This window comes from Chlorocebus sabaeus, chromosome 3 (assembly GCF_047675955.1).
Source record: "Chlorocebus sabaeus isolate Y175 chromosome 3, mChlSab1.0.hap1, whole genome shotgun sequence".
In the NCBI taxonomy this organism is placed as follows: domain Eukaryota; kingdom Metazoa; phylum Chordata; class Mammalia; order Primates; family Cercopithecidae; genus Chlorocebus; species Chlorocebus sabaeus.
In genome coordinates this window covers 77520323-77546679 of record NC_132906.1, presented here as the reverse complement: position 1 = coordinate 77546679, position 26357 = coordinate 77520323, and the positions used below count along the sequence as shown (strand labels likewise).

At 42.5% G+C, this 26357-nt stretch overlaps 1 protein-coding gene across 1 annotated transcript in view; it reads right to left on the bottom strand.

The window, feature by feature from the left end:
• CLDN10 (claudin 10) overlaps positions 1–19098 on the bottom strand; it is a 140309-nt gene extending 121211 nt beyond the window's left edge. Inside the window, exon 1 of the mRNA XM_007960700.3 lies at positions 18777–19098. Coding sequence (XP_007958891.1) covers positions 18777–18990 — 214 coding nt within the window. The 5' untranslated portion in view covers positions 18991–19098. The remainder of the gene's footprint in view (positions 1–18776) is intronic.
• Between the last annotated feature and the right edge of the window lie 7259 nt (positions 19099–26357).

Below are 26357 nucleotides of genomic sequence, written 5' to 3'. Positions count from 1 at the left end.
AGAACAACTATTTCCAGACCAATCATCCTCAGACACGTTTTATAAAAGAGATAACCCAAATGGTACCAGGCTATCTCGAGAAGGTTATGGCTCGTAATTTAGTCTGCTCTCAGTGAATGGTACTTTATGTTTACCTTGCACTTTTACTAAGTTGCTCGTAACATTCAGAGACTGGAGCCCTCATAGAAATGTCCACACGACCCAGTCACTTTTCTGAATCTAGCAGCTGAAGAGCTGGAAAGTTCTTTTTCTGCTGACTGTGGTCATGCATGACTGGATAATTTATGGGCAAGACCAGCAACCACATCCATATCTCAAATTCATTAATGACCAAGAGAGGGACTTAACCCAGAATCACTCAGAGGATGAAAGTCCTCAGGGAAGGAATCTGTTCAAATAATCAGAGGCTTTTTAAAAATAAAAAAAATAATAAATTATGATTTTTCTCAGCAGCACCTTTCAAATACAGGGAGGGCTGTTTCTTACTGCCCAAAGACAACATTTTGAAGGGTGCCTGGGATTTTTCATGTTAATATCTATATGAAAGGACCAGATGTGATCATACAATGAAGGAAAACGTGAGCAGGGAGAAAATTAGGGGTTAAGAAAATGTCCCAAATTTCAAAAGGGTACATTTTGGAAATTGCCATTGATAACAATTGGTAGCTTTGATAATAGCATTGTTAGCTTGGTAGCAAACGATAGGAAAATTTGAAAATAGATCATTAAAGAGATGGTGTTTGAACCTTAGGATAAAAGGGGCTCCTGTTGAGAACCAGGGTGAGCCTCTAAGAGCAAGAGATGTGTATTAAATGCTTTCTCTTTTGAAAAGTTTGCTAGGATGCTTTGAAACATCTATCACACTGTGCTTTGGACAAGAAGGTTGAAGTTGGGCTGATAACCATTCCGATAGACTTGGTAACGACACCAAGGAAGGTGAAACTGGAAAGTCTCTTCTTTCCAGGTTCTTTCTCTGCCCTGTGGTCTGCTTCTTGCTCTCACTCATTCAACTCAACAAATGGTTCTGCACTAACTCAACATACATGGATACAGCCTAGATTTTATGCAGGGTGCTCTTTCAGGCAAGGGATAGAAAGAAGTTGTTGGATCCCTGTCTTCACAGGGCTTATAATGTAGTGGTGGCAAAGGACAAGTGCACAAGTAACCACAATGCAAGGCAGAGTAGCAAAGCCACAAGAAAAGAAGTACCAGCTGTGCACAGAGGCTTGCGCCTCTAGTCCCAGCTACTAGGGAGGCCAAGGCAGGAGGATAGCTTGAGCCCAGGAGTTGGAGGCTGCAGTGAGATATGATTGTGCCACTGCACCCTAGCCTGGGTGACAGAGCGAGACCATGTCTCTAAAAACAAAAGAGAAGTACCAAGTGCCGGGGGGGCCTTGAAGACAAAGGTCCCTTCTAGCTAGAAGATTAAAAAGGCTTTGCATAAAAGATGTCATTGGTGGTGCAGCTTGAAGGAAGAGAGAGATGTGAAGCGATAAGCAGGTGTTTGCCCCAAATGGCATGAGCAGAGGCACAGAGAAGGGAGAAGCTAATCTCGAAGTCCAGTCTGAGAAGCAGGAGGACTGAAAAGGACAGTCAGGGCTGTTGTGATGCATTCTTCCTGCCAGGAATTGGACATTTCTGGGCATCCTTGATGGGTGATAGGACTTTGGGACTCAATAATTACACAGTCTCACATTTGAATCCTGCCACGGCCACCACCTTAGCCATGACACTGAGAAAATTATGGCCCTTCTCCAAGCTCTATGAAGTGACCTCACCTGCAAAACGGGCATGGGTAAAGCTCCTAGTACAAAAGCTCACTCTGGGAACCAAGCGAGGTTATAGTTACAGTGGTGCACGCACAGAGGAAATGCTCTCAATGGAGCTCAACAAAGCCCAGGTTTAAACTGGAGGAAGCTCTGCCTTTGGGGGTCTCATCTGTAGCCTTGATTCGAGCAAGTAGAACGGCAAATAGATTTCTTTTTACCATTTGACCACAATCTAAACTTAGCAGGGAGAGCCTTGATGCTGAGCCCAGGTAGACAATAACCTGAGCTAGAGACAGAGCGAAGCTCCCTCCAGGGAGAATGGGAGGAGTGTCATCAGATTTGACAGGACTTGGCATTGGCCGGGCGTGCAGTCTGAAGCAGCAGCAGGTGGGCCTTACGTGCTGCAGGTGTCTAACCTGGGTGACCAGCTGAATGGAGAAGCACGAAAGTCAAAGGGGACTGTGAGGAAGACACATGGCAAAGAACATGGAATTCGAAAGGAGGGAGCTTGGCGAGAGCCTGGGATCAGCGCTCTGGGAAAAGAGAGGAGAAGAGAAATGTGCTGCCACCCTCCTGGATTCAGACATCTCAGAGCAACATGAGAAAAATGGGGGAGGGCTCTTAATCCCTGCAGGGTTCCCACAGAGACCAGAGGGAATGTGCAGAAGGGTTTTAGGTGATGCCAAACTGGGAGATCAGCTAACAGAAACACAACAAAGTCTGGTTTCAGAGCAGTCTTGAAAAGCTAGAATTGTCAGAGCAAACAACAAAACCTAACTCATATATTAACTTTCACATAAGGCAGATTCTGCTATTATCTTCATTTTACAGATAAGAAAACTGACACACAAGGCCAGGTGCAGTAGCTCATGCCCAGCACTTTGGAAGGCCAAGGTGGGAGAACTGCTTCAGGCCAGGAGTTCAAGACCTACCTGGGCAACATAGGGAGAACCCTGTCTCTACAAAAAAAATTTAAAAATTAGCCAGCATGGTGGTGTGTACCTATAGTCCCAGCTACTCAGAGGCTAATAAGGCAGGAGGATCCCTTGAGCCCAGGAGTTCAATGTTACAATGAGCTATGATCATACCACTGCACCCCAGCCTAGATGCCAGAGCAAGACCCTGTCTCTAAAAATAAAACAATAAAAAAAGAAAACTGAGTGGCCAGGTGCAGTGGCTCACGCCTGTAATCCCAGCACTTTGGGAGGCAGAGGCGGGCGAATCATTTGAGGTCAGGAGTTCAAGACCATTCTGGCCAATATGGTGAAACCCTGTCTCTACGAAAAATACAAACATTAGTTGGGTGTGGTGGTGCATGCCTGTAATCCCAGCTACTCGGGAGGCGGAGGCAGAAGAATCGCTTGAACCTGGGAAATAAAGTTTGCAGTGAGCTGAGGTCATGCCACTGCACTCCAGCCTGGGCAACAGAGCGAGATTAAAATAAATAAATAAATAAATGAAAAAAAAAAAAAAAAAACCCGAAACACAGAGAGAGGTTAAGTCACTAGGTTGGTAGTACAGCTAGTAGCAGCAGACCTGGGATTTCAACAGGATGTCAGGCTTCGAGGTCTGTGGTCTGGAAGGAATGAAGGAGGGAAATGGATCATTATGGAGTATTTATAATTTGTCAGACTCCAAATTTCTCCCAAGGGAGTCCTTAGGAAGCTGGGAGACTCGGAAGGAGGTAAGATGATTTAAAGCATGGCTTAGTGGGACAGGGCATGGTAGCCTGTAATCTCAGCACGTTGGGAAGCCCAGGCAGGCGGATTACTTGAGGTCAGGAGTTTGGGACCAGCCTGGCCAGCATGGTGAAACCCTCATCTGTAGTAAAAATACAAAAATTAGCTGGGCATGGTGGCGTGTGCCTATAATCCCAGCTACTCAAGAGGCTGAGGACCGAGAATCGCTTGAACCCGGAAGGTGGAGGCTGCAGTGAGCCGAGATCACACCACTGAACTCCAGACTGGGCGACAGAAAGAGACTCCGCCTCAACATTAATATAATATAATATAATATAATATAATATAATATAATATAATATAATATAATATGGCTTAGTGGACAAAGATGATGATGTGATGGAAGGTCACTTCTAGGCACCCCATAGGCCTGTGAGAGGCATCTGGGGAGGCAGGAGCTAACTTTTCTGTGCTGACCCCTGCCCCGATATGAATGACTTCTGAGCATAGTGTGGATAAGCAGCCATCCCCAGCTGTTTTTGTTCAAGGGGGTCACATTCCTCACCATCTGTGAAAATCTTGGTCCCTAAGTCTTTCTTTCCCTCTCAAGACTATGCGTGTGATATGTATGAGGTGTCTGCAAGGTGCACGGTGTATGTATATGTATGTAGTTAGGTGTGGAGCTTGCATTGTTGTATTTGGGTCAATGGGTGTGTGTGTGTGGTGCCTGCCTGTATGGTGAATGCACATCTGTGTGTATGATTGTATGGCAAATGGCTGTGTGTGTTGTCCACATGTATGTGTGATGTGTATGTGCTGACTGGTGAGTGTGTATTTTTCTGTGTGTGTATGTGTAGTATGTAGAGGTGTCTGCATGGTAAGAGATTGTGTGTATGAGTAGTTAGCTGTAGAACCTGCCTGGTATATGCGTGTGCATGCGTGTGCCTGTGTGGTGTGGGCAGTCTAGTGTACGTTTATTTCATAATACTAGATGGAATTGGAGCAAAAGCTGGATAGCTTAGCACCTGTGCAAAGGAAGATCACCCCACCTCTCCCAAGAGGGCTCACCGAAGGCACAGGAAGCAGAGGCAGAAAGAGCCTGGCAAGGGAGAGGCTGCACGGCTGCACCCCCGCAGGGACCCCCGCAGGGCAGCTTTGAGGCTGCAGGTGGGATGGGAAGACTCCTGGGGAGGACTTTCTCGGGCTCCACACCTGCTGTCACGGACACTCCTGACTTGAAGCTGGAATAGAGGGAGCCACTAGGATAACATGCGTATTTTTCCAGGTGAAAAAACGGATACACACACACACACACACACACACACACACACACGCACACACGTGCCCTCCCCCTTCTCATTTTCCCCGAAATTCTCATAGCTAGGAGCCATGTTTTGACAGTTCTTCCCAAGGTGTGGGGTGAGAGAAAGCAAGTCCTGGTGGAGCTGAAGCAGGGAGGCAAAGGAGAGGCACTGGGGATCAGGCAGATCAATGATGTCCAGAGCATAATGTTCAGGACAGGCACTGGGTCAGAACTGAGCCACCAGGCTTGCTGGAGTTGGGGGATGGGACCGTCGTAAGACAGATCTACCACCTGGAACCAGACATCAGCCGCCAGGAAAATAGTGAGAGGTCTGCGGTTCAGGTTTAAACAGGAGAGTGGGCAGCAGCTGACCTCCAGGAGCTGGAAGGCTGAGCAAAGTGGCACAAACACAGAGCCAAGGCATAGCGTCAAGGAAGGACCTCGGCCACTGGAGCAGAGTCAGTTTAGTGGGGATGTTTGTAGGAGTCCTCCAGTGCAGGCTGAAATCCCCTGATATGACTGGCTCAAGGTTTGCTGGTGGAAATAAAGGAGAACATCTGGCGGTAGTAAGATAAGAAGAAAATTGTCTTCCATTTTCCCCTGCCCACCTCACAAATGTCCATATTCTGTGTTCTGGAGAAAATCAGCCTCCCAGTAGGATGGCGGGTCCGTTTTTATGCATGGACTATATTTGGTGAGTATAAACTAAAAATATCAACCCAAGGAAATTTAGTTAAAGGCAGGACTTGTTCTCTTGTATCCCCCCGCCCCCACCATCACTCTGTCCCTAGATTTAGAAGTAGTCATCCCATCTCCCAGAAAAGGTTAGATGGCACACACTATGGGCTTCTTAGCACCCTTCCAGATATCAATTAGAGATGGAGAGCTATATATTTCTTATATTAATTATATTAACCTTTTTTTTTTTTTTTTGAGACAGAGTCTTGCTCTCTTGCCCAGGCTGGAGTGCAGGGGCATGATCTTGGTTCACTGCAACCTCTGCCTCCCAGGTTCAAGCGATTCTCCTGCCTCAGCCTCCTGAATAGCTGGGATTACAGGTGCCTGCCACCATGCCAGGCTAATTTTTGTATTTTTTTTTTTTTTTTTTGAGACAGAGTCTCGCTCTGTTGCCCAGGCTGGAGTACAGTGGCCAGATCTCAGCTCACTGCAAGCTCCGCCTCCCGGGTTTATGCCATTCTCCTGCCTCAGCCTCCCGAGTAGCTGGGACTACAGGCGCCCGCCACCTCTCCTGGCTAGTTTTATTTGTATTTTTAGTAGAGACGGGGTTTCACTGTGTTAGCCAGGATGGTCTCGATCTCCTGACCTCGTGATCCGCCCATCTCGGCCTCCCAAAGTGCTGGGATTACAGGCTTGAGCCACCGTGCCCGGCCTAATTTTTGTATTTTCAGAAGAGGCGGAGTTTCACCATGTTGGCCAGGCTGGTCTCAGACACCTGACCTCAGGTGATCCTCCTGCCTTGGCCTCCCAAAGTGCTGGGATTACAGGCATGAGCCACTGCATCCAGACTTCTTATATTAATTCTAACATTGATTAACATATAGGTTTAAATAGAATGGTATTAACATAACATATATAACATTTACTGCTTCAATTCATGGTCCCTTCTAGGCTGTGAACATCTAAGGGCAGAGATGAGGTATTTTTATTGCTGTATTCCAAGTTACCTAGCACAGAGCTTGGCAGTTGTTCAAAACTACTGAAGTCAATATGCAAATCAAAGACATAGATTTTTAAATATTTGTGTTTATTTGTACACGTGCACAGAATCTCAGACCTCTCACACTGGAAATTGCTTGAGAGATTACCTCGTCTACCTTCCCAGCCAGTGCAGGAAGGGGTTCTACAGCCTCTTAGCAGACTACCATCAACCTCCTCTGGGAACTTCTAGCCAGGTCTCTGTGAGACAGCCTGTCCCCTTGCAGGGCAACTCTGATAGAAATGACTTCTTCAAAGTGATCCTAAGCCGGACTCTCTAGAAACATCTACTCAATATCTTCTCCCACTCTGTGCCCTATATATTTGTTTCCGTTTCTTCCAGGTGAAACAAATGGCCATGTGAAGTGATTTCAAAATCTCTGATCCTCCTAGTCACCCTCCTCTAGAATCAGTGAATTGGTTTATGTTCATGTCCCTTAAAATATATGGTGTGTAAGACGAGAACTATGCAATTTAACTACAGAGTAGTTGGGGACTATTACCCGTCTCACTTTGTTATTCCTGTGCTATTAGTGTCACCTACAATTGCATTAATCTTTGTAGCTATCACATTTTCCTCTTGATTTGTATTAGACATCTAAAGAGCACAGTTTAAAAAAAAAAAAAAAAAAAACAACTCAGTCAAGCTAATCTGTCTCACTGTCTACAATTGGTTTTTCAAGGCCAAACCCCATTAAGTTAAGAAACTGACTGATTGAGATCTTGGTACTTATTGGAAAACACCGCAGGAGAAGGAACTAGAGGTTACGTTGGGACCAGCTTTCTCTATCCCACTGCCCATCAAGTTTCCTGGCAGGAATCCTTGGAGACATCCTTGACCCCTCTCATTCCTTACAAGTCACCAAGACTCAACAATTCTGCCTCCAAATATCTTCCTTTGTATTCCTGCTGCTATGCCCTTTGCTCAGATTCTAACACGTTAAGTGCAAATCCCAAGGGTTTCAATGGTTCAATAGCTTTCGGCTTCTTCCAGACAAAGTCTGGATCCCTTTGGAGGGCTTAAAGGTCTCTTTGGGCGCTTTTGTTATCGACATCTGCAGCCAGATGCTCTCCCTCCCTCTGTGCACATCTCAGGTATCAGCCATTCCAGTTATGTGCTTCCTGTTCCTGCATGCACTTGCCTTCCTCCCGCTTTTAGGTCTTTGCTTGTATGTCCCAGGCATTGCTCTAGATGCTGTATGCAAATTCACACATTCAGTCCTCACCATCATCCTCTGAAGTAGATAATATTCCCATTTAACAGACGGGAGTGCTCAGGCCAGACATGGTGGCTCCTGTCTGTAATCCCAGCACTTTGGGAGGCCGAGGCAGGCGGATCACCTGAGGTCAGGAGTTCGAGACCAGCCTGGTCAACAAGATGAAACACTGTCTCTACTAAAAACAGAAAAATTAGCCAGGAATGGTGGTGCACATCTGTGCTGAGGCACGAGAATCGCTTGAATCCGGGAGGAGCAGGTGGCAGTGAGCTGAGATAGCACCACTGCCCTCCTGTCTGTGTGACAGAGACTCTGTAAAAAAAAAAAAAAAAAAAAAAAAAAAAGAAAGAAAGAAAAAAGAAAACTAAACTAAAAAAATAGATGAGGGAGCTCAAATGTTAAGCATTCTTCCCAGAAACATGCAGTTAATGATTTTTGCAACTGGATGAGTCCCTCAGCCTAAAATGCCCTCCTTTCCTCAGCAAACTTCTTGTCAAACTTCTGCCCATCTTTCAAGACAGTACAAGCCTCAGCTCTTTGGGAAGACTGCCTCCCTCTGAACGTAACCGTCCAATAACATTTAGCATTCGGGGCTAATTGCTAAATGGTTGCTTTACTCCCAACAGTATATATCTGAAGACCTGCCCCTGTCCTGTTCCTCCCTGAGTCCTCAGAGCCTATATTCTGCACTAGGAATCCGCTGAATGATTTGCCAAATTATCATCCTTTGGTAATCAATTTTTCCTGCAATGCACATAAAAATCTGTCAAAAGTTTAACTGTAGACCTGCTGGCTTCTGAAAATCAAGTCAATTATCCCAAGTTCATTTAGGAGCAGTGGCGCTTCCTATAATGTACATTACCTACACATGCACAGGGGCAGGAAGGTTTTAAATGACTAAGCCCAGCACACCATTTGCTCAGAAGATGTTCCTCAAGTACATCTCTTTTAGGATACCATTTAGTCTATGAGGCGCGAGGAAAGCTGTGCAGTGGAGACAACCAGATGGGCAATGAGCAGGGAGCGCAGCTATGAACCTTGTGAAAGATAAACCTAAACCTTTTCTATGTTACATGTTCACCAGGAGAAAATCAGATAAGTATGAAGTCTTAAAGGAGTGGTACAGCAAAATCCATGCCTTGCTGTCCTACAGTCCAAGCACCACCAAGGGCTCTGGCATCTACGCTGTATTAACTCTGTTTTCTTGTTTTCTGTATTCTCCATGCTCTGGCACCTGGGGCCTCGCTGACTTGGGGGAAACTGCTCCTCCAACCCAAGGGCTAGCCAGTTATTACAGATAGTAAATGACTCCCTACAAGCACCTCTTTCATAAGCAAACCAACCATCCCAAAGACCACACCCCCAACTACCTCCTTTCCCAAGTGTTTACCCATTAAGCAGGTATTTCCTTGCCCTAATCACCCCAGGGTGGCAACCAGACAACCTGGGACTCCTACAACTTGGGACTCCTACACTCCAGAGCCTGCTGAAAGTATTAAAACGAGCCAATCCTAAACCTGCTTAGTTTTCCCAGCCTGGCTTATTCCTTCCCACAAAAGTCACAACAAGGATTCATGAACATGAGTTTCCCACCCAGCTCCTGAATGACCCTGGTTCTTCCCTGCGTGGCCCTGCACGCCATGCCGTGTCTCCCGCTTGTTGGGATCGATGAGTATAAAACTTCTTTCCTGACAGTCATTTCCATGTCTGTGCATCTTACCATACCCGATTAAAACAAATCCCCAGTTCATTTTAAACACAGGTTAGTCTACGTCATAGAATAAGATTCTTTTCCTTAACCTTCCCCACAAGATTTTGAAGCGTGTAACTAGACATCATCATTGTCAATAACATCATCATCATCGTTATACTACAGCTAAGAAAGGGAAACAAGGGCAAATACCAGGGATTCACCGAAGGTCCACAAAACATGGCCAAGCTGGGACTTACACACAAATTTGGGGGCTGGTACCAGATGCTGGCCATTTCCCCAAAAAGATTTGAAGAAGCCCATAGGAAGTTAGAAATATGGTCCCCAGTGAACCTCAGTTGCTTCGTATATAAAATGGAGACTACTGAGTATAAGTCTTCTGGAGAACTATGACAATGTATGTGAAAGCACTTTGTAAAAGACACTGTATACATGCATTTAAAAACCAGTGACTTTATGTTACATGATTAAAGTCATCAATGAATAACATGACGGCTAACTTATGATCGTGACAGCTGCTCATGATGTAAAGTATTTTACATTATCATTTCATTTAACCCTGACAACAACCCTATGAGTTGATTTAATAATCATTAATTAATAGTATTATTACCTCCATTTGCAAATGAGAAGATTGAGTCTATGAGAAGTTAAGGAATGTGCTCCAGTTTGCATTGTTAGCTCCGTGTGGAGCTATGATTCAAACCCATATATTAAACTGTCTGTCCCAAAGTGTTTCCCTGCCCTCAGAACTAAGAATACTCAAGTAAACATTTGCTCTTTTTGGCTGCCCGGCATACCAAACACACCCTAAGCTTGGAGGAGCTCTGCCTTCCCCTGTGGAGCCCAAAGGGAGACTTTTCTCCCCATTCTGAGCTATTACAATGTGTGATTGACACAAGGAATAGATCCATGTCTTTAGTGAGAAGTTGACATCAAAATGCAAGGTGGTCTTGCCTCATACAAAATAGCAAATCTTAAGGGCAAACTATAGTCCAATATCCTTCACATCATGAGCACAATATCCTTCACATCATGAAAAATATGACATAGGACACGCGGCAAAGGAGCAAAGGCATGCTTCTATCAGGGTTTGCATTCCAAGAGGCAGCTACTGCAGTCCTGGTTGGAAACAAATGGATACAGCAGAGTAATAGCCACCTTCCTACAGCTGAGATGTGACCTTTCAAGGCATTGAAAGAGATATTCATGGACATAATCGCCACTGTTTATGGAGAGCCTTATTTGTGTCTGGTACTACATAAGACACTTTACCTGTGTTATTTGTTGGTTGTTTTTTGCTTTTTTGAGACAGGGTCTCACTCTGTCACCCAAGCTAGAGTGAAGAGGCTCAATCACAGCTCACTGCAGCCTTGACCTCCCTGGCTCAGGTGATCCTCCCACCTCAGCCGCCTGAGTAGCTGGGACCATAGGTGCCCACCATCACGGCCGCCTAATTTTTGTATTTTTTTGTAGAGACAGGGTTTCACCATGTTGCCCAGGCTGGTCTCAAACTTCTGCACTCAAGCGATCTGCCTGGCTTCGCCTCCCAAAGTGCTAGGATTACAGGCATGAGCCACCATGCCTGGCCATATGTGTCTTATTTAACCACCATTTAACAGGAAAGAACACTGAAGCTCAGAGGGATTAAGACCTGTTAGTAAATGTTACGTCCATCAGATTCCTAAGACCAAACTCCAAGCAAAGATTTCTCAAACATTTAATGTGCATGGAAGACACCTGGCGATCTTATAAAATTGCAGATTCTGATTCAATAGGTCTGTAGTGGGGCCTGAGATTCTGCATTTCAAACAAGCTCCCAGGAGATATAGATGCTGCTGGCTGGTGGACCACATTTCAAGAAGCAATACTCTAAATGTTTGTGCTTCTTAGATACCATCATAAAAAATATTCATGGCAGGCCAGGTGTGGTGGCTCAAGCTTGTAATCCCAGCACTTTGGGAGGCTGAGACAGGAGGACTGCTTGAAGCCAGGAGTTTGAGATAAACTTGGGCAACACAGTGAGATTCCCGTCTCCACAAATATGTGAAAGTTAGCTGGAGGGTTGGCATGTACCTGTAGTTCCAGCTACTCAGGAGGATGAGATGGAAGGATTGCTTAAACCCAGGAAGTTGAGCTGTGATCACGCCACTGCACCCCAGCCTGGGAGACACAGCAAGACCCTGTCTCAAAAAGGAAAGAAAAGACCACAAAAACAAATCCATGGCTCTTTTACTTGTTCTAAGCACTTCCCTAGGACTCTCTCCCTTTTCTAGAGCTTGGTGACATGAGGAGAGATTCCCTCTGCAATATAAATGTCAGAATTTAACTCAATGAACAATTTCTCCTTCCATTTATTCAATCCACACACCTTTGTTGAGTGCCTTCTAAGCCAGACATAGCGTAGGTATGGGGGAGACCAGGATAAATGAGATAAGGTCCTGGCCTCTAAGACAGGAGCTATGGGTGGAGACAAGATATCTTAAAAAGTGTCTGATGCTTCCATGAAAGAACAGCCCGCAGCACACTGCCTTAGGATCCCCAGTCCAATCGTCCACTGCTATGGCAGCTGAGGTCATTCTCACCACTCCAGCACCATCTTCACCACTGTAAGGTTAGGGCACCTTTCAGCATTGTGCCTTCTAACCATATTGATACAGAGACAATTTTACAGTGGCTCAATCTGTCCAGATTCTACTGCAAAAGTCCAATTCACCTACCTTGGGTTATGACTGTGTCAGTACACATATAATATTATGCCCCTGTTTGTTGGAACAGAAACATGTTGAATGTTTCTTGGACTTCACCCAGGCTGGAATGCAGCAGTGCAATATCAGCTCACTGCAGTCCCAACTTCCCCAGTTCAAGCAATCCTCTCACCTCAGCCTCCCAAGTAGTTGGAACTACAGACATGTGCTGCCATGCTTGGCTATTTTAAATTTTTTTTTTTTTTTTTGTAGGGACAGGGTCTCCCTCTGTTGCCCAGGCTGGTCTTGAACTCTTTGGCTCAAGTGACCCTCCTGCCTCAGTCTCCCAAAGTGCTGGGATTATAAGCATGAGCCACCACACCCAGCTTCTATATACTTTTAAATAATTTTATATGCATTTGGGACATAGCATAAAAACTAATCTGAAATTAAATTTAAGTTTATGTAATGAAACTTAGTTTCAGAAAGCAGCATCAGGATCTTAGAGAATGGAAAGGTAAGTGTTATCCAAGGGTGCAGTTATCTATTAAAAGTATTAATATTGGCCAGGCTCAGCGGCTCACGCCTGTAATCCCAGCACTTTGGGAGGCCGAGGTGGGTGGATCACAAGGTCAGGAGTTTGAGACCAGCCTGGCCAAGATAGTGAAATCCCATCTCTACTAAAAATACAAAAATTAGTGGGCATGGTGGCACGAGCCTGTAGTCCCAGCTCCTTGGGAGGCTGAGGCAGGAGAATCACTTGAACCCGGGAGGCAGAGGTTGTGGTGAGTTGAGATCATGCCACTGCACTCCAGCCTGGGTAACAGAGCGAGACTCTCTCTCAAAAAAAAAAAGAAAAGTGTTAATATTTTGGAGGCATCTAACTTATTAATTTTCCCTCACTGACATAGTAATTCATTTTCATTTATTCATTATTATTGTTTGATATTTACTATTATTATTTAATCATGGACTAAGGCACTGCTATGTTGTGACTCTTTGTGTACCCCCAAATTTATATGTGGAAATCCTAACCCCCAAAATGATGGTATTCGTAGGTGAAGCCCTTTGGGAGGTGATTAGGTCAGGAAGGCACAGCCCTCATGAATAGGATTAGTGCTGTTATAAAAGAGGCCCCAGAGGCCGGGCACGGTGGCTCATGCCTGTAATCCCAGCATTTTGGGAGGCTGAGGCAGATCTCTTGAGGACAGGATTTTGAGACCAACCTGGCAAAACTCTGTCTCTATTAAAAATACAAAAATTAGCTGGGTGTGGTGGTGGACGCCTGTACTCCCTGCTACTTGGGAGGCGGAAGCAGGAGAATCACTTAACCTGGGAGGCAGAGGTTGAGATTGCACTACTGTACTCCAACCTGGGCAATACAGCAAGACTCAGTCTCAAAATAGTAATAAAAATAATAAAATAAAATAAAAAAGAGGTCTCAGAGAGCTGCCGTGCCCCTTGCACCACGTGAGGATGCAGTGAGTAGGTGCCATCTATGGGCCCTCGCCATGCACTGAATCTGCCAGTGTCTCGATTTAGGACTTCACAGCCTCCAGAACTATAAGAAATAAGTTTCTGGTGTTAATGAATTACCCAGTTTATGGTGTTTTGTTATTCCAGCCTGAGTGGACTAACACAGGCATACATTCTAACTAGCAAGAAGTCTAAAGTGATGACATCAGATGGCTCCCAGCTGTTCCCTAGATGTGACTAAACCCCCAGAAAACCCTCTTTCTCTAGCAAGTACCATTCCTTGCGATGGAGTCTTGCTCTGTCACCCAGGCTGGAGTGTAGCTCGATCTTGGCTCACTGCAACCTCTGCCTCCTGAGTTCAAGTGATTCTCCTGCCTCAGCCTCCCAAATAGCTAGGACTACAGGTACCCGCCACCACGCCTGGCTAATGTTTGTATTTTTAGTAGAGACAGGGTTTCACCAAGTTGGTCAGGCTGGTCTTGAACTCCTGACCTCAGGTGATCCACCTGCCTCAGCCTTCCAAAGTGCTGGGATTACAGGCATGAGCCACCATGCCTGGCCTCTTTACCCCCATTTTTATGGCATGGCCGAATAAGGGAGTGGGGAGAGAGGTGAAGCAGCTGGAAAGTGAGGAGAGAAGGCTCACACTCCTGTAGACAGCTAGCATCATTTGACTACAGCTTCCAGATGACTGTTTGGTTTCATTCCACTGAAATCCTGGCACTTTTACTTGGGTCTTGTGGTCATTTAAGGTCATTTAAACCTATCTCAACCCAGATGCAGAGAAGACTGTAATACAGTCAGGAACAGAGGAAGCTAGTCAAGATAATAGATAAGGCAGGTGGCAGGGAAGGCCTTGGCAGGGTACGGTGGCTCATGTCTGTAATCCCAGCACTCTGGGAGGCCTAGGCTGGAGGATCGCTGGAACCCAGGAGTTTGAGACCACCCCGGGCAACATCGCAAGACCCTGTCTTTACCATGTCCAGCAAATTTTGTTTATAAATACAATTATAAACATAATTACTTATAAGTAAAATTAGCCAGGCATGGTGGCACGTGCCTGTAGTCCCAGCTCCTCAGGAGGCTGCGATGGGAGGATCACTTGGGCTCAGGAAGTCAAGGCTGAAGTGAGCTATGATCACGCCACTGCACTCCAGCCTGGGTGACAGAGTGAGACACTGTCTTAAAAAACAAAAATTAAAAACAGAAGGAAAGACCTTAATCCCACGAGCAACTATAACCATTATAATAGAGGACAGTTTTATGGCTATAATTCTTTGGGAAACTTCTACTGCCAGGTGGCCAAGCACTGTGAAGTTCTCGAATTGAACTTCAGGTTGAAAGATATCTGAAGGAACTCTTGGAGACCCGTTCTCTTAATTTAAGGATGAGGCACAGAAGGTGTCATTGCTGAAGTCAAAGTCTCACAGCAAGTCATAAAGGAGGCAGAATGCGAGGCTCAGTCTGCTGAGTCATAATCCAGTGACCTTCCTTCGGGTTGCCTGCACGCATTTCCTCACTCGCTCCTCAATTCAGCACAGTCCAGCCTTCCTCCAGGAATACAATTTTGCCCTCATCGTGAACCATCTGTAGTCTCACTCATTATTTGGCTTATTCAGTCATTTTGCAGCTATATATCTGGAACCCAGCATGTGCCAGGGGCACGACAGGAACATGACAGATCCAGCCCTTGTCCCAAGGTGATCACGATTTGCTTCAATTCCTCACTGCAGCCACGCTTCGGGGATTCAGTCTTCCCCCTCAGAAAGAACTGCTTCTCTCCCTACTATGAGAGATGCTTTACTTTCACAGTGAAAGCATTCCTATTAATGTTGCTATGAGAGAAAAACAAAACACAGCAAAACAGGAGACCTAGTTTACGGTAGACTTAGTGTCTAAAGATAGTGAATTGGCTTTGGATTTTAATCAAGCTTTCAGGCTGTAATAAGAATTGAATTGCAGGTGTCCCTATGGTTTATTTCACAGAATGACAGTTGAAGGTGGCCTCCGTATTTTTTTTACAATAGCTATAAATGCTGCTCCCCCAAAAAGCTGTTTGCTAACATCAACTTTTTAAGGGATGTAGTCACTATTAATCCAAATGAAGCCCTAAAAAGCTGTGGCTACACTGGAGCGTTCAAGAGGGTTAGCTATGAGAAGGTATGACTCCAGCAATGAAGTTATATAATCAGCAAGAAAAAAAAAAAATACAACCCCGACAGCTTAGAAAGATTTTCTGCTGTTCTTTCTTAGAGGAGTTTTAATCTAGCCTAAGTCTAAGAAGATTTGTCTCAAATTGACAATGCAGGCTTAAATAGTTTATTATTTTAAAAGGTGATATAACCATTTTCATTCTTCATTGACTTCTGAGTTCTTTTCTCAATTTGTAATTATTGCGACGTTGGAGAGATTATTGGCATAGATAGCTTTTCCAATTCCCTTATTGTTATGTTTTCAAATAGGAATAAAAGAAAAGCAACCAGCAATGACTCCATGGGAAAGGAAATCCAAATGTGTGAATCCCTATTTCCTTTGGAAATAAGAATCAGTGTTTCTGACATTGAAAATAGATTTCTGCAGCAAAGTGTATCATTTACAAAGATTGTGACTCAGGATGAAGAAGGTAGAGAGATTATATTAATTTAATTGTACTTGTTCTTGGGGAAGCATTGTCAGTGGGTGAGATTTTCAAATCACCTACGCGCAGGGTATACAGGAAATACAGAATAAATTATTTTTACAATCAATAAGCAAAGTTAACTTCAAAAATAAAGTTTTGGCCAGGGTGGTGGCTCATGCTTATAATCCCAGCACATTAGACAGACAAGGCAGTAAGATTGCTTGAACCCAGGAGTTCAAGACCAGCCTAGGCAACATAGTGAGACTTCATCTCTACAAAAACCTTTAAAAATTAGCCAAGTGTGGTGGCATGTGCCTGTACTCGCAGCTACTTGGGAGGCTGAGGTGGGAGGATCACTTGAACCTGGGAGGTGGAGGTGGTAGTGAGCTGAGATTGCACCACTGCGCTCCAACCAGGGCAACAAAGCAAGGTTCTGTCTCAAAAACAATAAATACAAAATAAGGAAGTTTTAAGGGTGAGAGATATCTGGACCATCATAAATGCTAGTAATAAAATTCCTAACTCTGTGATGATGTGTTTGGGGAAGTAGCGAGTTGAAGTCATGTAAAATGTACCACGGTTCTTTAACCCACTTTGAAGCTAAAGTTGAACACATATTTCCAATAACTGGGTTTCATTAAGAAATACAGAATGAAACATATTAAGGCAATTTTCTTTCTTTCTTTTTTGGCCTGAGGAAGTACAGGAATTTAGGATCAAGTATGGTTTACCAATGATGAGGCCGGGCACGGTGGCTCAGGCCTACAATCTCAGCATTTTGGGAGTCAGAGATAGGTGAATCTCTTGAGCTCAGGAGTTCGAGACCACCCTTGGCAACACAGGGAGACCCCATCTGTCTCTCTATATATAATAATTGAACAAATAAAAGATGAACCCAATTAAAAACAGACTTACCACATGCCATCTCTTCTACCTGATTCCTAAGGTGAAAAAAGGGCCAAGAGGGGCCCCTGGAGAAAGAACGACTATAAGACGTGCAGAGTGACAACAGGGTCTCCACACACACTCTTCTTTCCCTTTAAAAATTCCCCCCTTTCTAGGCAGTGTTCTATAGCAGAAGGAACAGTGTTGAAATACCCCAAAATAAGTTTAGAAGTTGAGTCTGAAGAGAGACACAGCATGGATTCCTCAAATGGGTACCTCGGAAAGTCCATGTTATTTCAGGGCCTAACTGAGGCATCCATGCTTGAATATTTCTTTTGATTGTCATTAGAAATCTCCTGGATTTAGTTAAGTATTCTCTCTTTATCCCCTGGCACTCACTGTAGACTAATGATGTGCATACTTGACACAAAATCTCCTAACACATTTTGCTTTAGTAACTTTCTAGTTAAAATTTTATTTCATTTTCTTTACTGGGGCCAAGGTACAGTTTTACTATTTGACTGTGAAAAGTCTATATTTTACCAAAAAACAAGGAGCAATTTTTAAGGTAATAAACCCACAACTTGTGGCAGATTTGTAAATGTATCAAATTTGCAGAAAGCAGAGGCAGATAGTAATTCTCATAATGACATGAAAGCAAATGACAATTGTTTCCCTGAAGGCATCCTGGAGTATGAAAATGTCCTTAAAAAATATATGTTCCCTCTTTGAGATATGTACACTTGTAATAGAATTTCTAATATGCACAACGATGAAAGCTTGCCCCATGTATTTGTAAAACAAATAAATAAAACCAAGTAACCAAAGGGGAAAGTAAACAGCATTTTCTTTCACTTAACTACTTTCAAACTTTTCTTGCTGTTATTTTATCATTCAATATGGTTTTTTGTTTTGTTTTGTTTTATATCTAGGCTGTGACAAACATTTTAAAAAAATATGGAAACCCCTCTGAAAATAGAATTCCTTCCTTTGTTATCAGGAATCTAGGTTAAAGTAGATGTAAGGAGACATACGGATTACCTTACAGGCCTTTTGGAATACCCAGTGTGACTCCAAAGGAAAGAGTGGAAGTGGCTGCATTGTTTTAAAAGCCAGTTTCAATTTGCCATCATTTGCCAGTTCCAATCTATCAATGGCATATTCCATATGTATGTGTGTTATATATGTGTGTGCATGTATATGTGTATATACATTCATATAGATAGCTGTGTGTTATATATGTGTATGTATAGATACACATGTGTGCATATATATACACATATAGATACCTCTGTGTGTGTGTGTGTGTATATATATAGAGAGAGAGAGAGAGAGGAAGAGAGACAAGTTTAAATCAACGAGAATGTTTCCTACATAGAGGTGATGACCCCTCAAGATTCCTCCATGACTCAAGGCAAATTCAAACTGACTTTTAAAACAATCCAGTCACTTCCACTCTTCCCTCTGGAGTCACACTGGGTATTCCAACAGCCCCGTAAGGTTATTCTTACATCTCCTTTGTCAAATAAAATAAATAATGTCATTCTTTCAGCCAATACTCATACACCCCATCCTTCCTAGGCAAATCGTGGCACTGTGATTAAGCACTCAGTCTTCAGAGAGTTTAACAACCAGCCATAGACAGCGACTTCAGCACAGTCGGGGGGGAAAGTACATTTTACCTCCCCCGCCAAACAAAGCCATTATATTTACCTGCTACTTTGAAGATAGTAAAATGCGGTCGGCAATGGAAAGAACCCAACGCGTTACCTGCGCAGTTCATCCATAGACCCTGGTAAACCCAAGTGGCTGTTATCACCGAGGAGGCTCGCGTGGTCACTTTCCACTCATTGGACGTGGTAGCAGCAACGAGAGCTCCAAACCCTCCGACACCAGACACCAGAGCCCAGATCTGCGCCCTGGACATGTCGCGCCGCCTTCGCCAGTGACACTGTCGGGACAGAACGCTTTGGTGGTCTAGGCATGCAGCCGATAGAGAACACTTTGACAAGCGTCACAGCCAGCGGATGTGGGTAGGTGACAGCGTTTCATGCTCGGATGGCCTGAGGAAGTACAGGAATTTAGGATCAAGTATGGTTTACCAATGACATTTTAAAGATGGCCTGAAAGAGTAGTTCTGATTTTCTACACGGATATTTATTAAAATTTCGTAGATGAATTTTAAGGGTTTTGATTTCGCAGATTTTTTTTTAACTTGCCACCATAGTTAATGCTTAATTTTCTGTTAGCCTGAAGCTTAACGAACCGTGCAACTACCAGATATTACAAAGTACAAATTATACAGTAACAGTTAAGGCTTATTTGATCAATTGCTTTAGTCTCACCTGCTTTTGAATCTTTACATAATTGAATCATATTGTAGAAATTCTCCTATAACCTATTTTTTTTTTCACATAACACTGTATTTGAGGGATTTATCCATGCTCAGGAATGTAGTTGTCATTCATTAACTCTTACAGCTGAATATCGTATTTCATTAAATGCAATTTAAGGAACACGATTTATTCATGTTCCTGGAGCTGAACATTCGTGCTGTTCCCTTTTCTCCCTAATAACCATTGGCGCAGCTATAAACATTCTTGGGCATTTCTTCTTGTGCATGTGAGCGAGAGTTTCTCTAGGGCATATCCTAGAATCAGAATTTTGCTAGGATGTAGGAAACACTCATCTTTAACTTTATAGACAATGCTAAATTGTTTGACTAAGTAGTTACAGCAATTTAGAGTCCCACTAGCAGTGGGTAGGTCCTCCGTGTTCCGCTTCATAACACGGTACCTGTGGGGTTGTTGAGACTGTTATTTTTTTCTTTTGGCCAGTCTGATGGGTATAAAGGTGTCACATTATGATTACTAATTTATATTTTCTGATTACTAAGGAGGTTGAGCATCTTTTTGTGTGTTTATTGGCGATGTTTTTGTCTACAATGAAATATGCAACTTTTGCTCACTTATCTATTGAGTTGTTTGACTTTTTATAATTTATTTTTAGTTATCTATATACTCAAGATAGTAATCTTTTGTGGATTATTTATGTTGCGGGTATCTTCCCCCAGTTGGTGGTTTCTCTTTATGTGGCCATTTGAGAAACAGTCTTGGTTTTAATATAGCTAAATTTATCAAGTTTCACCAAGTGATTTGTGGTTTGAGATCTTGATTAAGAAATCCCTATCTTGGGCCTGGCATGGTGGCTCCCAGCTGTAATCCCAGCACTTTGGGAGGCCGAGGTGGGAGGATCACTTGAGGCCAGGGGTTTGAGACTAGACTGGGCAACATATTGAGACACTGTCTCTATAGAAAATACAAAAATTAGCTGGGTGTTGTGGTGCAGGCCTGTGGTCCCAGCTACTTGGGAGGCTGAGGTGGGAGGAGGATGGCTTGAATCTGTGAGGTCAAGGCTTCAGTGAGCCATGATTGCACCACACACTCCAGCCTGGGTGACAGAGCTGAGACCTCGTCCCAGAAAAGAAAAGAAAAGAAAAGAAAAGAAAAGAAAAGAAAAGAAAAGAAAAGAAAAGAAATGAAATGAAAAAAAATGAAAAAAGAAAAGAAAAGGAAAAAGGGAAAAAAAGAAAAAGAAAAAGAAATCTCTATCTAAAAGAAAATAACTTTTTTCCTCTTCACTTCAAAAAATTTCAAACTTTTAACTTACATATTTAAGTGTTTAAATAATCCAGATTGATTTTTTTGTGTCATGTGATTTGGGACCTATTTTATTTTGCAATGTGGAAACCCACTTTTCCAATTTTCTTGTGTAGTCCCTTGTTTCTCTATTGATCTGCAATGTTACCTCTCTCATACATATTGGGCATCAATATTCACATGATCTGGTTTTGGATTCTTTACTCTGTTCCATTTATCTGCTTGACTGTTCCTAGGCCAGTACAATACTTTCTTAACTACCCTAATTTTATAAATATATCTCAAAATCTTGTTGGTGAGTGTTTTACCTTGCTTACCTTGCTCTTCTTTTTCAAGCATGTTTGGATTTTTTTTAGCTCTTTGCTATTTCTTATATATTTTTATTTATTTATTTATTTAGAGACATAGTCTCACTCTGTTGCCCAGGCTGGAGTGCAAAGGCGCAATCTTGGCTGACTGCAACCTCTGCCTCCCGGGTTCAAGTGATTCTCGTGCCTCAGCCTCCCGAGTAGCTAGGACTACAGGTGCCCATCACCACACCTGGCTAATTTTTGTATTTTAGTAGAGACGGGGTTTCACCATGTTGGCCAGACTGGTCTCAAACTCCTGACCTTAGGTGATCCACCTGCCTGGGCCTCCCAAAGTGCTAGGATTACAGGCATGAGTCACTGTGCCTGGCCCTTATATATTTTAGAATCAGTTTATCAAATTAGACACATACACATACATAATAGATTGGGAGGTTTGTTGGAATTGTTTTGCACCTATTATTCAGTTTGAGGAAAATGGATAGCTTTATAAAATCAAGTCTTCCTGTTCATGAACATCATATATCTCTTCATTTATTTAACCCATCTTTAATGCTTTTAGTGAAGTTATATACTTTAATCTCTAAAAACAGTTACTTTTTTGTTATATTTATTCTTAAAGTTAGGACTCATTCTAACATCTATTTTGTACTTACAGTTTGTTCAGTTTTTTTCTTGAGTACACATATAGTTTTTCTCCTTTCTTGAGTTGTTTTGAAATTGGGACCTTTTTTCACATTTCAATTTTTCTCTCCATTAAATCGGAAATTACACTTTATTTGCATTGTTTAATGATTACTAATAGAAGCTTTAATGTATATTTAGCTTAATATATAAAAGTAACTGGCCAGGTACGGTGGCTTACGCCTGTAATCCCAGCACTTTGGGAGGCCAAGGCAGGTAGATCAGCTGAGGTCAGGAGTTCGAGACCAGCCTGGCCAACATGGCGAAACCCCCTCTCTACAAAAGTACAAAAATTAGCTGGGCATGATAGCAGGTGCCTGTAATCCCAGCTGCTCAGGAGGCTGAGGTGCAAAAATCACTTGAACCTGGGAGGCAGAGGTTGCAGTGAGCTGACATCATGCCATTGCACTCCAGCCTGGGTGAGAGAGCGAGACTCTATCTCAAAAAGAAAAAAAATATCATCATCTCAATAGAGGGAGAAAAGACCTTTGATAAAATTCAATACCCCTTCATGCTAAAAACTCTCAATAAACTAGGTACTGATGAAACGTATCTCAAAATAATGAGACCTATTTATGACAAACCCACAGCCAATATCATACTGAATGGCCAAAAGCTGGACGCATTCCCTTTGAAAACCAGCACACAACAAGGATGCCCTCTCTCACCACTCCTACTCAACGTAGTATAGGAAGTTCTGCCCAGGGCAATCAGGCAAGAGAAAGAAATAAAGGGTACTCAAATAGGAAGAGAGAAATTCAAATTGTCTCTGTTTGCGGAAGACATGACATGATTTTATATTTAGAAAACCCCATCATCTCAGCCCAAAATCTCCTTAAGCTGATAAGCAACTTCAGAAAAGTCTCAGGATACAAAATCAATATGCAAAAATCACAAGCATTCCTATACACCAATAACAGACAGAGAGCCAAATCATGAGTGAACTCCCATTCACAATTGCTACAAATGGAATAAAATACCTAGGAATACAACTTACAAGGGATGTGAAGAACCTCTTCAAGGAGAACTACAAACCACTGCTCAAGGAAATAAGAGAGGACATAAACAAATAGAAAAACATTCCATGTTCATGGATAGGAAGAATCAGTATCATGAAAATGGCCATACTCCCCAAAGTAATTTATAGATTCAATGCTATCTCCATCAAGCTACCATTGACTTTCTTCACAGAATTAGAAAAAGCTACTTTAAATTTTATATGGAACCAAAAAAGAGCCTGTAGTGCCAAGACAATCCTAAGTGAAAAGAACAAAGCTGGAGGCATCATGCTACCTGACTTCAAACTATACTACAAGGCTACAGTAACCAAAACAGCTTGACACTGGTACCAAAACAGATATATAGACCAGTGCAACAGAACAGAGGCCTCAGAAATAATGCCACACATCTACAACCATCTGATCTTTGACAAACCTGACAAAAACAAGCAATGGGGAAAGGATTCCCTATTTAATAAATGGTGTTGGGAAAACTGGCTAGCCATATGCAGAAAACTGAAACTGGACCCCTTCCTTATACCTTATACAAAAATTAACTAAAGATGGATTAAAGACTTAAACATAAGACCTAAAACCATAAACACCCTAGAAGAAAACCTAGGGAATACCATTCAGGACACAGGCATGGACAAAGACTTCATGACTAAAACACCAAAAGCAATGGCAACAAAAACCAAAATTGACAAATGGGATCTAATTAAACTAAAGAGCTTCTCTACAGCAAAAGAAATTATCATCAGAGTGAACAGGCAACCTATAGAATGGGAGAAAACTTTTGCAATCTATCCATCGGACAAAGGGCTAATATCCAGAATCTACAAGGAACTTAAACAAATTTACAAGAAAAAAAAAAAAACCATCAAAAAGTGGGTGAAGGATATGAACAGATACTTCTCAAAAGAAGACATTTATGTGGCCAAAAGACATGAAAAAATGGACATCACCACTGATCATTAGAGAAATGCAAATCAAAACCACGAGATACCATCTTATGCCAGTTAGAATGGTGATCATTAAAAAGTCAGGAAACAACAAATGCAGGAGAAGATGTGGAGAAACAGGAACGCTTATACACTGTTGATGGGAGTGTAAATTAGTTCAATGATTGTGGAAGACAGTGTGGCAATTACTCAAGGATCTACAACCAGAAATACCATTTCACCCAGCAATCCCATTACTGGGTATATACCCAAAGGATTATAAATCATTCTACTATAAAGACACATGCATACGTACGTTTATTACAGCACTATTCAGAAAATCACAATTGCAAAGGCTTAGAACCAACCCAAATGCCCATCAATGATAAACTGGTTAAAGAAAATGTGACACATATACACCATGGAATACTATGCAGTCATAAAAAAGGATGAGTTCATGTCGTTTGCAGGGATATGAATGAAGCTGGAAACCATCACTCTCAGCAAATTAACACAGGAACAGAAAACCAAACACCACATGTTCTCACTCGTAAGTGGGAGTTGAACAGTGAGAATACATGGACACAGGGAGGGGAACATCACACACCAGGGCCTGTCAGAGGGTGAGGAGCTAGGGGAGGGAGAGCATTAGGAGAAATGCCTAATGTAGATGATGGGTTGATGGGTGCGGCACGTGTACACCTATGGCACATGTATACCTATGTAACAAACCTGCATGTTCTGCACAGGTGTTCCAGAACTTGAAGTATAATTAAAAAAAAAAAAAAGTAATCAGTGTCTTTATTCTCCTCCTGAATGGTCTTAAGAACCTTAAGATGTTTCAACATGAACTACTCCTCTTCTGATTTCTGTTATTACTTTACTTCTATCTTGTTTGATGTTTAGACCCAGAAACTGGATTTTTAGTCACACAAATGTTAGCCCCACAAACATTATTACAATTATATACTGTCATTGTTTATCTTCTTTTTTTTTTTTTGCTTGCGATTCTATTTTGTATCTTAAACCTTCCCTGTCAGTTTATTTTTCTTCTTCGTAAAGGCTATTCTTGAGAAGTTTCTTTAGTGAGCAACTCGTTTGTCAGATAATATCTTTACTCAGGCCAGGCACTGTGACTTCTGCCTCTAATCCCAACATTTTGGGAGGCCGAGGTAGGCAGATCTCTTAAGCTCAGAAGATTGAGACCAGCCTGGGCAACATAGTGAGACCTCATCACTACAAAAAATATAAAAATTAGCCAAGTGTAGTGATGCATGTCTGTAGTATCAGCTACTCGGGAGGCTGAGGCAGGAAGATCACTTGAGCCCTGGAGGCAGACGTTGCAGTGAGCTGACATCACACCACTGTACTCCAGCCTGTGTGACAGAGTGAGACCCTATCTCAAATATCTATATATACATATATAGCGATAAATATATGTATATAGAGAGAGATAGATATCTATTAGATATCTATATGTATGTATATATGTGTGTATGTATAGATATATATCTATACCTATAGATATAAATCTTTATTCAGGGCTTATTTTTGTTAGGTAATTTTGCTAGTTATTAACAAAGATTCTTTTTAACAAAACTTTATTCAGGGTGCCCTGAGGTCTTTTTCAAGTAGGCCTTGACTTTTAGACTTGTTTGTCTCTGGATTGTCTAATTTTGGCAAGAATTCTGCTAAGTCAGTTTAGCTAGAATCTCTCATCTTTGATCACCCTCTGTATCAGATTGGGTTCCTCATGCTCCACCATCCCAAAGGCGGTCTCTCATCACCCCAGCCTGCCTGCAGTAAGAATCTTGTCACAATGGCTTAGCCAGCATCCCCACTTCCCCTGATGTTTCCTCTTAGTCATTTCGTATCTACTAGCCCCTACCCTCTCCTTGACTATAAATTCTCACTTGCCCATGCTGTATTCAGAGTTGGGTCCAATCTCTCTCTCCTCTACTGCAAAATCCCATTGCAGTGGTGTCTATACCTATTGCAATAGTCCCCCTTTTCCTTGAATAAAGTCTGCCTTACCATATTTAACAAGTGTCATTGAATAATGTTTTCCCTTTAACAGTATAAAGTCAAAAGTAGACAATTATGTTCTGAATGGTATTACCTAGGTTTTCTTCTAGGGTTTTCATGGTTTTAGGTCTAAAATTTAAGTCTCTAATCCATCTTGAATTAACTTTTGTATAAGGAGTAAGGAAAGGATCCAGTTTCAGCTTTTTACTTATGGCTAGCCAATTTTCCCAGCACCATTTATTAAATAGGGAATCCTTTACCCATTTCTTGTTTTTGCCAGGTTTGTCAAAGATCAGATGGTTGTAGATGTGTGGTATTATTTCTGAGGGCTCTGTTCTGTTCCATTGGTCTAGATCTCTGTTTTGGTACCAGTACCATGCTGTTTTGGTTACCATAGCCTTGTAGTATGGTTTGAAGTCAGGTAGCATGATGCCTCCAGCTTTGTTCTTTTGGCTTAGGATTGTCTTGGCAATGCGGGGTCTTTTTTGGTTCCATATAAACTTTAAAGCAGTTTTTTCCAATTCTGTGAAGAAAGTCATTGGTAGCTTAATGGGGATGGCATTGAATCTATAAATTACCTTGGGCAGTATGGCCATTTTCACAATATTGATTCTTACTATCCATGAGCATGGTATGTTCTTCCATTTGTTTGTGTCCACTTTTATTTCACTGAGCAGTG